Genomic DNA, 13,425 nt, shown 5'->3' on the forward strand with positions numbered 1-13,425 from the left:
CTCTCTCTCTCTCTCTCTCTCTCTCTCTCTCTCTCTCTCTGCGCAAACCTCTCCCAGCCCTTAAAAACTCCGGATTGCCAGGTGGGCACTGCCCATAGGTCCACGCATATGCAAGCAGCTGACAATCATTGCGTGATCAGGCCTTAGCCATAATAGGAGTCAGGTGCGGCTCCGCGCATCTCGCTACACTTCTCCAACAACTATTACACTAATTCTGACCTGGTTATTGTCCTTCTCTCTGAGGATGACTTCAGGGTTCTCCTTCCAATGCCTTACCTAACCCTCATCCCTCCACCTCCCACACATTCATTCTATTTCTTTTTCCTCCAGATACCTGCAACCTGGTCAGTGCTGCTGTTTCCAGCTGTTCTGAATCTTCCTACAGCCTAAATTCAAATGCAGATGGGCTCAAATCTTTGATGCTGTGCTCATTTCTACAGCCTAAAAACAAATTGCTAAAAAAGGATCAGGAAATTTTAGAATCGTTTTAGGGTTTGGTTTTTCTATCTTCTCAGTTCCTTCATTTCCCCTTGCCTCTTCCCTCATAATCCCTCATCACTTTCCCTTTTTCTTTGTATGCCTTCCTTAGAAAAGACTAGTTCCTAAATCTTTTGCACCATTTTCATTCCCTCCATGTTCATGGGTTTTAGCTATTTATATGGCTCTATTGACAACCAAGCTGGAGATGCTGACGTTTTTCTAATTGCGCTGCTTCTGAATCTTTTATTTAGGGCTAAGAGATTTGTGTCCTTTTGATCATGTAAAGGAAATGAGGTTCAACTTCTGTCAGTGGTCAAGAAGTTATCCACTTAAGAATGATGATGCTCTTCTATTGATTTTATCCATCAGAGTGCAAAAAGGAGCCAGTTCTGCTGCCTGCCTGCCTTGCCTAGTGTGTGTAGGTACTTCCTGTAGATATCAAGCATGTCACTTAGGAAACAAGTAACATTGTGTCTATATCATCATTTTCAAAATCTTTCTTCTTGGAACTTGCTAACCTCTTTCTTTCCATGTTCCTTAGAAATTTGTTTAGCTCAGCATTTCTAGTCACTGTAAATATGAGAAGAAATCCATATAGTGGGACTATTTATTATTCAGATGCACAACAAAGATGGTGGCTGTCAAATGTAGAGTGTCAGGAAGAAGATAGTGCAAAATGTAGTAATTATGGGATGCCCAGTGTGACCAGAATGCTAAACACTTCTAAGGATTGTCCTGAAAAGAGGTTCTCAGGGAATGGCTTCCAGAAGTTGAGGGAATTCTTTATTTACATGGAAATTAGGAAGTTTGTGTTCAAATACTGTCCTAGCTTTATCTCTCCTTCCAATTCCTCTGTGTGTGTGTGTGTGTGTGTGTGTGTGTGTGTGTGTGTGTGGTGGTGGTGGTGGTGGTGGTGTGCACCTCTATACATAAGCTTATGAAGGCCAGAGATCATTAGTGTTTTCCTTTATCCCTTGGTACCTGTTTTTTTTTTTTTTTTAAAGACAAGTTTTCTCACCTACAACTTGACCTTTTGGCTAGACTAGCTAGCTAAACAAACTCCCAGAATCCTTTCTCTACCTGTCTTTCCCTCAATATTGGGGTTACAGATGTGCATCACCATCCTCGTGTGTGCGTGTGTGTGTGTGTGTGTGTGTGTGTGTGTGTGTGCTGGGGATCTGAACTCAGGACCTTGCACTTGCACATCAAGTGCTTCTTACCCAATTAGTCCTCTTCCCAGCGCCTCTCCCCTCAATTCATTTTCTTTCTTCCTTCTTTCTCCCTCACTTCCGTCTTTGAAAAAAAATACTTTGAAGAGATTTTCAGATTCTTAAACGGGGCTTGGGTATCTGACCATCTCCTTGAATTTAGGACATTGCCTTAGACTTCTAACCTGTATTATAAGCTGAAACACACAGGTCTACTCATACAAATAGACAAATATGCCAGCCATGGTTGTGCACAACTGTAATCCACATACTTGAGAAACTGAGGCAGGGGAACATGAATTCTAAACTAGCCTGGGCTACATAGTGGGACCCTGATTAAAGCAAATAGCTAGGAGAACGAAGCAAATCAACAAAAGCAGAAAAATACAAGACAATGTGCATTTATATTATTAACCAAGAACATCTCTTTCAAAAATAAATTTTTCTATATATAGTATATACTGATATCTTGTTTTTTGAAAAAAAATATTACTGAGTTATGTGTCTGTGTGTGGACATTGGATCCCTTGGAGCTGGAGTTATAGGTGATTGTGAGCTGCCTGGCATGGGTACTGGGATCTAAATGTGGGTCCTTTACAAAGCAATACTCACTCTTAGTCACTGAGCCATCTTGCCAGCCCCAGGATGCTTTCTACTGACCACACTTGGGTGGTATTTTGTTATTCTGCTCTACTGTTTTCTAGGTACTGGGGATTGGGGAGAAGAAAGCTAGTTTTAAGTTAATCATTATTTTAGCTATATTAGTGACTCCTCTTCCATTGACTGAAAAACATTCCTATAAGAACATTAGTTCTAAAGTGTTTTTTGCAGTGTGCAGAATTACCTGAAATGCTTATTTTAAAAGGAGGGTTTCTGGGCATTACTCCAGCTCACAGATTAAGCAAGCATCCAGGTGATTGATTCTGTTGCAAGGTCACTTAGAGAAACTGCTCTCTTAGGAACTTAGGAGCCTGGCTCTTGAAAGTTGCAGTTTACACGCTTGCTTAGAAATGGGCGATAGAGGCCGGGCGATGGAGGCGCACGCCTTTAATCCCAGCACTTGGGAGGCAGAGGCAGGCGGATCTCTGTGAGTTCAAGACCAGCCTGGTCTACAGAGCTAGTTCCAGGACAGGCTCCAAAGCCACAGAGAAACCCTGTCTCGAAAAACAAAAAAAAAAAGGTCGATAGTAGGATTTAAATCCGGATTGAGAATCTTCCATTTTAGAGTGACCCAAATCATCTACAGTGACTCCTGGATCTTACTGTGCTGTAACAGTTTTCTTTTTAAAATGTCTGTTATGGTTCTTATACAGCAGAAAACATTTTAACTAAAGCCACAGAATAGAGAATGAAGGAACTGAAAGGTCCTTTTACAGAGTGACCGGGTATGGCACAACCCTCTGGTAGGTGCCTAGAGCCAGTCCCAAATTAGAATGGGTGGGATTCAAAACTGTTTTCTCTTCACTTGCCTTTCATGTATAACCACATGCAGTGTGTCAACATGTTTTCTGGCGCCGCTAGTCACCAGCAGATTTGCTCCCTCTGGGTTCATGGACCCTTGGTATTCCTGTTATGTGTTGTCTTAGAATAGCTCTGTGCTCTGGGGAGCCAAGCATTGTCCATTAACTCTTTCAGCACTAGTTCTTTGTAGACACTAACTCAGGCTTTTTGACTGAAATATAGCCACCACCACAATAAGAAAGTGGCTGCCAGTCAAGAGACCTGGGCCCTTGTCTTGTTACACCACTATTTGGGTGACCTCAAGATCCCTGAGTATCATTTTTCTCCCATAGAAAATGATAGGTTTGGTTTAGACTCTACACCATCTTGAAAGTCTCTTCTACTCCTGAAATTGCATGATTCTATTTTTTGTACCCTCTGGCTTTTCTCTTTACACTTTAAACTTTTTCCCTTTCAAGTCTGGGCAAGATTGGGTGCAACAGATTTACTGAACTTGGAATTTCCCTAGAATCAGGTGATATGTTAGTAGTAGCTAAACATATTCCTATTTAGTGCACTGACGTAGTCTAAATGTAGCAAACGTAATTGATAGTAATATTTAGGAGAAGACCTGAGAAGTTTGAGGTGTGTTTGTCTTTAGGAAAATTACAACTCTATTGGTGCTGTTTTGTGAGTGCAGATTCATTGAGTGGGCTGTCAAGTAGTAATAACAGTTGTTAAAGTAATAAGTGATGGTGATACTGAATCATGGCTGGAGAACACTTCCTGTGAGTAAAGCTTTTACATGAACATCACTTTGATTTAATGTTAACAGGAGCCAGATGACTAGGCATTGGATCTGTTGTTTCCATTTATATTTTTAAACAGGAAAAGAAAATGTGAAGCCTGCAGTACATTTGTCACTTAAGATTACCTGGTTATCAAGTGACAGCTGAATCTGGGTCTTAGGGCGCTTTATACAAAATACTTCCTTGCTGGAGTAGAGTCATTATTCATCCAAATTCCATAAGGAACTAAACTCAAAATCTGACCTACTAACCTGGAAACTGACTAGAACATTCTTATACTACCCAGCCCTTTAAAGTTTCACTAATGAAGTATTAACCTGGCTATTAATATGTCTGGGTTTGGAGCACACAAGCCCATGGGGATACATATTCAGTCACTCGGCAGCTACTCAGAGAATAAACATATAAGAAGTAGTAATGGTATATGAAGCTGCTCTGAGGACTGTATGGCTTTGTTCCATTTATCTTTGGTTTCAAACTATTTTCCTCATTGTTATCATGAGTTATATAAAGGGACTCTTTGTCCCAAGAACATGTGTTTAGAAAAGGGGGGTACCCTTATGGATGCCCTTTTTTACCAATGGGTTGTTAGTACTTGACATATGTAACTCCTTCTGGCTGGAAATTAGTAACTTACTGGCTATATATCAAATTTCTGTACTTGTGTCTGGTGCCTGGAAGATGTCTGCTCCTAAAGGGAGCGTTTGATGATTTGAAACAGTGTGTGAATTTCAGAATGATGCCATTGTATTTTGGTACTTGTAGGTATTTTTTCTCTAGCATGAATGACCAGAACTGAGCCAGGCAGTGTGTCTCAACCATCTTCCAAGGTTTTATTTATTTTAAAAATCCGCTAACACACCTGCGATTTTCTCTATATAGTTGTCAGTACTTACAAGGCTTCTGGTGACATCTTAATTAACTAGAGAGGGAAAAACTAAAGATATAATTGTATAATTGTTCACAGATTTTCCTGTAGAGAACATGTGGATCCAACTGAAAATTCAATAGCAATGATTATAAACTTTTTCAGTTGAGAAACCAAATGACTTTGTGTCTTTGGTCATTGTTCATATCTTTACTGTATCTTTTTCTTGCTATATTTTAATTCTGTTGACTATTCTTCAGGCCTTTTGATGGGTCACTATATTTTTTGAGTCAGGGTATCATTGTATAGTTCTAGCTAACCTGGAACTTGGCAGCAATTTTTCCTGCCTCTACCCTCCAAATTCTAGGATTGTAGTAATAAACTATGTATAGTATTGATCATTGATTATTTTGGTGTGCCTTGAGAGAGGTATGTTTAACGTTCAAATGACAGAAGTTGAGTTCATAGTTTATGTTCACCAGTATTTAGATCATATCTATAGTATACAAGGAGAGTAGGGTAAAGAAGGGGAAGACTCCAGGTCTGCAGAAGTCATAAAGAAAGCTGTCAAAAGACAGACCTTCTAATTTAGTCAAATGGGGGTTTTTCAATGGGCTCTTTTATATATACACAAACAGCAAGATCAATATAAACAAGATGAGGGTTTCACCCACAAGGACAGTTTAGGAGGAAGAAGCCATGTTTTAGTTCTCAGAAGTCCACAAATATGGATTGATATAAGAAACAAGAATGATGAACCTTTTTTAGCCCTAGTCCACAGAACAGGCTTTGGCACATAGCTAACTACTGATTTTTTGTTGAGTGAATGAATGAAATAAAAAGAGATTGGAAACTCAGAAGGAACCAGAAATAAGATGTCAGAAATCTAGGCAAGAGCTGGGGATGGCAGAGATGGGTTTGGAGTAGACCTCCTGTTTGTTCTCAGGGTACCCACTGAACTGTCTTGGATGATGGGAAGAGCCTCCAGCTGTCTCCTCTCCCCTGAGGTCAAAGTACTGTGGAGTGGTTGTCTACTTCAAAGCAGATTCCTAGTTTGGAAGGAGGGAAAGGAAAGTATGCCTCTCTCCCAAGGTTATAGCTAAGCTCCATGGGAATACTCCAGAGCTACAAGAATCCCATTTGCTCTAGCTCTTTCCCCAAGCCAGATTACAGGGGGCAGTTAGATTGTTTTAAGACACGTAGACAGCTTATTGAATCCTTTCTAATCATCTGTCTAGGCAAGTATGTGGCTCTAACTTGAAATTTTGAAAGCTTCTTTCTTCACATAATGTATATTGGTTTTGCTTTTGGTACTTCTCTGTTCCTGTCTCTGAGCTTTCCTACTCTGATCTCATTGTTGGCAGAGCTGAAGCCACAGCTGTGATAAATCCAGAGAAATGTGCCCACCCCCTGTCTGCCCGCTTGTCTTTGAAAGGTACCTTCAGGCTGCCACTGTACTACTGTGACACACAACTGGCAGCTACCATTATAGGCAGAATCTTTTTAAATCAGTTTCTGCCTTGGTGATTTGATTTTTAAATTCTCTCCTTTTTTAACACCTTCCCTAGCAAATCCAATCCATCCTCTGGCTTATCTGGGTCAGCAAGGGTCTGATTTTATGCACAGCGCTGTCAGACCACAAATCCGCTGCAGCTTTTCCTCTATCGAGGTTGCCTGTTTCTGTCAGCATCAGCAAAATGCATAATAAAGAAAATAAGCCAGAAAGGCTAATAACACTCATCTGAATAAAATAATCTCTTTGACTGCTTCAGTTCATTTCATTTTAATCAAAGTGCCAGAAGGGAATTTAGGTTTGCATTTTTTTATTTATTTTATTTCTTGCATTCAGCTTCTTTCTTATCACTAGTTTGCTGTCAAACCATCACTAAATGAGTTCTTTTATCATGCATATACCTGTTTTTTTAAATCTTTCTCATTGGATACTTAATAACATAAACTGAATGATGAATTTAACTCATTCAGAGTTTAGTCTGTCATTGCAGAACTGTTATCTAAAAGTGAGAAATTATATACTTAGATGCATTGATAATTGCCAGCTTTTTAGAAATTGGCAGGTCTGAGAGGGATTCTGCTATGGGGCTTTGGAAGTTGCTGGTGCTTCTGGGATTCTGGGCTCCCTTTGAATTCTTTGTCAACCTCAGCACTCAGTGCCCACTGAGGAACACAGGACTATTGTTCTACCTTGTCTCTTTGGGAAACTATAGTGGAGTACTGAAGTCTGCTTTCCTTTTGGTATATCTTTCATGTCTTCCCAGACACATACAGCTGCTTGGTTAATTGCCTGTCACTGTCTTATCCCAACTGTGATTTGCAAAGGGTTATGCACTTTTAGCAGGCTGCTTTCTTGGCTGTGGCCCAGTGCCTGTTGAGGAACATGTTGGAAATGGATGAAAGCTAAGTCTTCATTTGTTTGGAAATGAAAATAATAATATTTCTCACATTTGCATAGTGTTTTGTGTTGCTAAAGTTCTCTTGCATCCGTCATCTCAGCTGATCTACAACAGCCTTGAGAAAGGGCAAATAATAGGTTGTGGACAAGGAGGGAACCTCAGTACAGCCATGCAGAAGCTCAAGCCATCCACTAACACCAAACCTACGCTCTGCAGAGCCACAAATGTAGACGTTGTTAATTAACTGCCATTGCCGACTGGAGGGGCTTCTGGGAACTAGGCAGTGATCTACTGAAGCTCTTTCAGGAGCTCGATGGGGCACTGGCCATTTTGTAGATGAGCTGGTAGAAAATTGATGGGACTTGTGGTGATTTTGTATGTCAGTTTATTGAAACAACCATAGGAAATATGAGGGGTGTGGTAATATATAATGTAGAGATTTTATGATTATGGAGCTGTTTTTTCCTTGGCCATCTTAGAAATCCTTCTAGCCATCTGTTTGTTCGTTTTCCATCTGTTGTTAAGTGTTTGAGCATCCATAGATTTAATCTGTATTGAGGAAGAAAAACTAGGCTTGTGTCTTCAAATTAATGTTCATGATTCAGTTCCATGGGTTTATCTTGTCCAGTATGTTTGTAGGATAATCCCTTCTGTAGGTGCACATTGGCGTATGACTTTCTGGGTTTCCTTTCTTTTGATTAGTCATCTCTTCTGCAACACAGTATAGTATTTTCTTGATCTTCCTGAATTTTTTTAAATAAGAAAAATACTTTTGGATATTTTGTCTACTTTTTAGGGATTAATATTTAAAGAGGTTCACAGCTGTGTTCAGTACATTCCTAAGGGATGCATACCCCTTTCCCTAGATGTCCTGGCATTGTACAGCCTGAGACTGGGGGTGGGGTGGGGGTGAAGAACAGGGAAAGCAGAGACTTTGTACTAACAAATGCTAGATGGAAAAGATATAAAGACAAATTTTAATCTCCTAACCAAATGAAGTTCCCTCAGTTTTATCGACTCCAAATCAAAGAAGCCTGCAAAACTACTAGAGCAGGAAGCCATCCAACAGAGCCTTCCTGTGCTCCCTTCCAGTAGAGCTTCCTGCTCTGTAGGGCCTTGCTATACCGCTGTGAAAAAAATGCCTCGTTGACTTGCTTATTTTCAAACTGAAGTGTGTTGCAGCTCACTTTCTGACTAGTTGTGGGATTTAAACAGCAATGTAAAGGGCACTGTAAATGAATCCTACTTCTCTTTTCTCTCCTAAAAGAAACCCAGCTTCAAGGTGTATAGCTCTCTATCTGTTCAGATTAGTACTGCAGACAGAGAAGATAATTGATATGCTTTGGGAATCACATTTTCATTTGAATAAAGACTTAGAACTTTATGGCTCTACCAAAGCATGAATGTTAGGAATACATATATTCAAATACAGTTGTTTTCTTAATTATATGGGACTTGAGATAATGGCTTAGTCAGTGTTGTCCAAAAACAACCCTCTTTCTATGTGTTACATGGAACTAGAGAGTCTTCTGTGAATTTTTTCATGGCAGATATCTTCAGCATTGTTTCTGTGGAATCCTATTGTGGGCAAACTTGTAGAGGTTTTAGTCTGTAGTATTCCATAGAATTTGTCTCTGATAAGATAATTTTTAAAATTATTTTTAATTATGTGTATGTGTACATGTGTGGGTTTATATACATGAGTGCAGGTGCCCATGGATGTGAGAAGAGGGATCCAATCCCCTGGAGTCAGAGCTAGGAGTGGTTGTGAGCTACCTGTTGTGGGCCGTAGGAACTGAACCCAGGTCTTCCACATGAGCAGCCAGTCCCTTAACCACTGAGCCATCCCTCCAGCCCCTCTGATAGATAAACTCTTTAACTTTGATGACCAGATGACCTAACTCTAAGATGTGTGCTGTGGAGAGACAGTCTGATGCATTCTAGTCAGACAATACCGAACTGCGGACTCTGACTTCCCCTTGCTCTTTATTGATGTGAGAGAATGACAATTCCTGTGAGCTTCAGTTTTCTAATTATTAAAATGAATTGGCCTATACCCCTTAAGGCTCATTCCTGCAACAACTCTCTTCCTCCAGCTAAGCTCAACCTCCCCAAATAGTAGCTGGGGTACAGAAAGTACAAAAATATATGTGCCTGGGGCAGGGAGCATTTCCCATTCAAATCATAGCAGTAGGCTTTAGGGAAGATAGCCTTGTTTCTGCTTCTGCTTTGATTACTGTGGTTTTTGTGATATGTACTATCATCATAGCTGCTGGCCCTGCCTGCTTACTAACACTTAATTTTTTTTCTTCCATTTCTCTGCAGGAAAGACCAGAATGTCCTCTCTCCAGTAAACTGCTGGAACCTCCTCTTAAACCAGGTGAAGCGGGAGAGCAGGGATCATACCACCCTGAGTGACATCTACTTGAATAATATAATTCCTCGATTTGTTCAAGTCAGCGAGGACTCAGGAAGACTCTTTAAAAAGGTATATGGATATATGTCCCTAGTCACAAAGGTTCTTGGCTGGAGCAGTGGCACGGCTTTGTAAATAAGAGAAAAAATACTTTCGTTCACGTAGCAGGTTTTCCATTGACCATTATATACCACATAGTCTTAAAGAAAAAGAATATTTGAAGTGGCAAACGTTTTAACCTTCTAAGCTGAATTGATAATCCTGGGAAGACAGTAGTGGATCAGCACTATTAGCCATAAGCTTTTTGTACTGATACTGTTCTGGGAGCTTCCTTTGTGCTTCGCGAAACTCTTGGGACCTAGGGATCTTTAGTGTTGTGTTTTCCTCATCTTAATTCCTATTGTTTATATTTTGAATTTAGTTTTCTTTCTAACTTCTGTCTTAGCCAGTTGGACTCCAGGATTTGGTTATTCTCAGAATGGACACCTTACTGCTTTCTGAAACTTGATTGTTACTTAATTTATTGCATATAGATTGAGAAATTTGACCAAGGAAAAGCTGAAAATAATTGTCATAAACTTAAGACCTTTTTGTCAAATACCCCTTTTCCTATTAGTACTGGAACTAGCCTCTTGGGACCTCAGGAACCCCCCTTTCTTAAGCTCTCAGTGGAGTCATTCTTTCATGAGACTTGGTTATAAATGCTAGCAGAGACCCTGAATACTGTACAAAATAGTAGTCTAAATCAGTGTTGTATTTCTGTGAAAAGATGCCATAACCACAACAGCTTTTATAAAAGAAAATATTTAATTGGAGCTTGCTTATAGTTTCAGAGATTTAGTCCATTTTCATCTGGTAGGGAACATGCGCCACACAGGCAGACATGGTGCTGGAGAAGTAGCTGAGAGGCCAACATCCAAATCCAGACAGCAAGAAAATAAAGAGTCTAGGACTGACTTGGTCTTTTAAAACCATGAAGCCCACCCCCAATGACATACTTTCTACAAAAAGGCCAAATCTACTCCAACAATCCGCTCAAGAAGTGCCACTCCCTAATGACCAAGCATGCAAATCTATGAGCTTCTGGGAGCCATTCTTATTCAGACCATCACATATACCATGTCTGACATTCCCCAGAGAATTTCCAGAAAGTGAATGTTACAGGGAGAGATTATATACAGCTATTTATTTGCTGACTTCTAGATGACAACATCCAATATTAAGATTAGAGGCTAAGTGAGAAAATAGTTTAATAATCAGAATTGTCATTGATGTGGTTGTAGCTCTTAATCAATTTCCTAGTTTTTAACATTGGACAGTGTTTCAGGTTTGATTAGACTTGGAAGTAGTACAGGATTTCTTCCATTTTTACTGTCCTGAACAAAAGACTGAGTACGATTCTGTATTTAACTGCATCTATGAAGAGGCAGTCTCTGTGTTTAGAGGTGGGGTATTGAGGGTATAACATCTGAAAAAGAGGGAAAGGTAACTCCTGTCAACACTCACTGACAGTCTATTGTGACCCTGCTGTTCGGGGCACTTAGTGCCATCTCTCTGGTTTCCAGCATCTTCTCTGTAACACACAGTAATGTATGTTTCTGTGACTCAAATAACTTTTTTAGATGGACTCTCAGCTCTTTTGCTCTTTGTGACCTTGATACCTGCTTAGATTATCTTTTTTTGAGACAGGGTTTCTTCTGTGTAATAGTCCTATCTGTCCTGGAACTAGCTCTTGTAGACCAGGCTGGCCTCGAACTCACAGAGATCCGCCTGCTTCTGCCTCCTGAGTGCTGGGATTAAAGGTGTGTGCCACCACCACCCAGCTTGTTTAGACTGTTTTAAACGGCCCTGCAAAACTGGTGGTTTCTGCCTTCATTTTCTCTGTTCATCTGAGAACAGTACTTCCATGAGAGGTGTTTGCCTAACTCAATTTGGGGCAGTCTGTTGGCTTCCTTTTCTTCTAGTCTTGGAGTATATTAGTTCCTTTTCTGTTGTTATGATAAAACAATATGGAGAAAGGCACTTTATAGAAAGAAGGGCTTATTGGACATATGGTTGTAGAGCAATAAGAGTCCATGATGGTGGAGAGTCATGGCAGTAGACATCAGGCATAGTGGTGGCAGGAGCAGGGAGCTGAGAACTCACATCTCATGCAAGTGTGAAGCAGAGATTAAATTGGAAGTGGAGTGAGGCTTTGCTCTCAAAGCACACCTCAATGACTAGTTCCTCCAGCAAGGCTGCAGCACCTAAACATCCCAAATAGCACCAACAGCTGGGGATCAAGTGCTCAAATGTCCAAGACTATGGGGGACATTCTTCATCATAGAGAGAAATTAGCTGAGAGAGATTTGTAGCCTGTCCACATCTCAGAGAAGTCTGTGGTAGCAATAGCCAGATATCAAAGCTACTAGTATTCCTGGCTCCTCAAGTACCCATCTACATTTCACCAGAGATCTGGGGCATGTTAACCTCTAGAAAGAAAAATCTTTCCATTAATAACATTACTAACCAGGACCTCAAGGTTGACCTCTGTAAGCTGTGTTCTTATATTGATGATGTAAAGAAAAATTCTGAAGATTGTTTATGATACTTCATAGAACAGTGGTTCTCAACATTCCTAATGTTGCACCCTTTTAATATAGTTCCTCATGTTGTGGTGATCCTAACCATAAAATTATTTTCATTGCTACTTTATAACTGTAATTTTGCTACTGTTAGGAATTGTATTGTAAATATCTATATTTTCTGATGGTCTTAAATGACCCCTGTAAAGGTCATTCAACCCTGGGTTGAGAACCACTGTCATAGAAGAAAAGCAAACATATGATAAGTTTGTAGCTTAGTACATTTTCACAAACAGAATACATATGCAACCAGCTCCCTGATCAGGAAACAAAACATTTCAGTATTCCAAAAGACTTATCTTCCTTTCCCAATTCCAGATGCCTTAGGAGCAGCCACACACTTATTTCTAATAGCAAACTTTGGTTGTGCATAGATTCATATTTTGTATGAATAGAATCATGCAGTATTATAGACTTGGCCTGGTTTCTCTCATTATTGTCTTTAAGCATATTATAATTTTAATTGTATAAATGCAGATCATAAGACTGTTTCTTGGTTGTTGTAACTTGGTTTCAATATATTATTACTAATTAGAGATATAAATAGGATTATGGAATGGCCAGTGTTTATTATTCTAAAATCTCTTTTCTCTTCCCCTTGGGGTCCAAGTGAATGGAAAGAACTCTCTACAAAGTTGTCTATTAGATAAGAAAAGACTCATTCTGTTTGAATTGGGTGAGAGCCTTTCTGCTTTCTAGTTCTAGGCAAAAACACATTCTTCAGCCAGCTTTTTGCTATCTTGTGTAGAGTCTATTGCACCTGAAGAATTAGACCTCCACTGATAAAGATAGAAATCAGATAAGAGACCATCTTTTCTGTTTTATGATGCTTTGTGCTTCATAAAAGATGAATAAGATCAGAGATCTTATCCAAGGGACCTTTCTCATGCTGGATCTGCTGCTAACTTTGAGAAACTGAGCTCAAGACCTGAACTTCATTATATGCTTCAGTTCTCTAAAGATAGAAACAACATCCCCCCTCCCCCAGAAAAAAAAACAATTTGGGTTATAAATCTTCATGGTACCTCCGTCCTACACTATAGATTTCTTCTGAAAGGTTGTAGACCCTGAGATAAAGACAAATACAAGTGGAGTGTAAGTATACAGCGAGCTGACTTATGCAGTAGAAAGGCCACATTTGTTGAGGAAGGACGCATAATTTCAGAGGC

General features: G+C 39.8%; 1 protein-coding gene across 5 annotated transcripts in view; it reads left to right on the plus strand.

The window, feature by feature from the left end:
* The window catches only part of Srgap2 (SLIT-ROBO Rho GTPase activating protein 2), a 218,809-nt gene that overhangs the window by 100,890 nt on the left and 104,494 nt on the right, over positions 1–13,425 (plus strand). For all 5 annotated transcript variants that reach the window (XM_050147588.1, XM_050147590.1, XM_050147591.1 and 2 more), the window contains exon 4: positions 9,542–9,704. In XM_050147588.1, the coding sequence (XP_050003545.1) occupies positions 9,542–9,704 (163 nt within the window). The remainder of the gene's footprint in view (positions 1–9,541; positions 9,705–13,425) is intronic.

This window comes from Alexandromys fortis, unplaced genomic scaffold (genome assembly GCF_014885135.2).
Source record: "Alexandromys fortis isolate MF-2015 unplaced genomic scaffold, M_Fortis_MF-2015_v1.1 scaffold_58, whole genome shotgun sequence".
Lineage (NCBI taxonomy): Eukaryota > Metazoa > Chordata > Mammalia > Rodentia > Cricetidae > Alexandromys > Alexandromys fortis.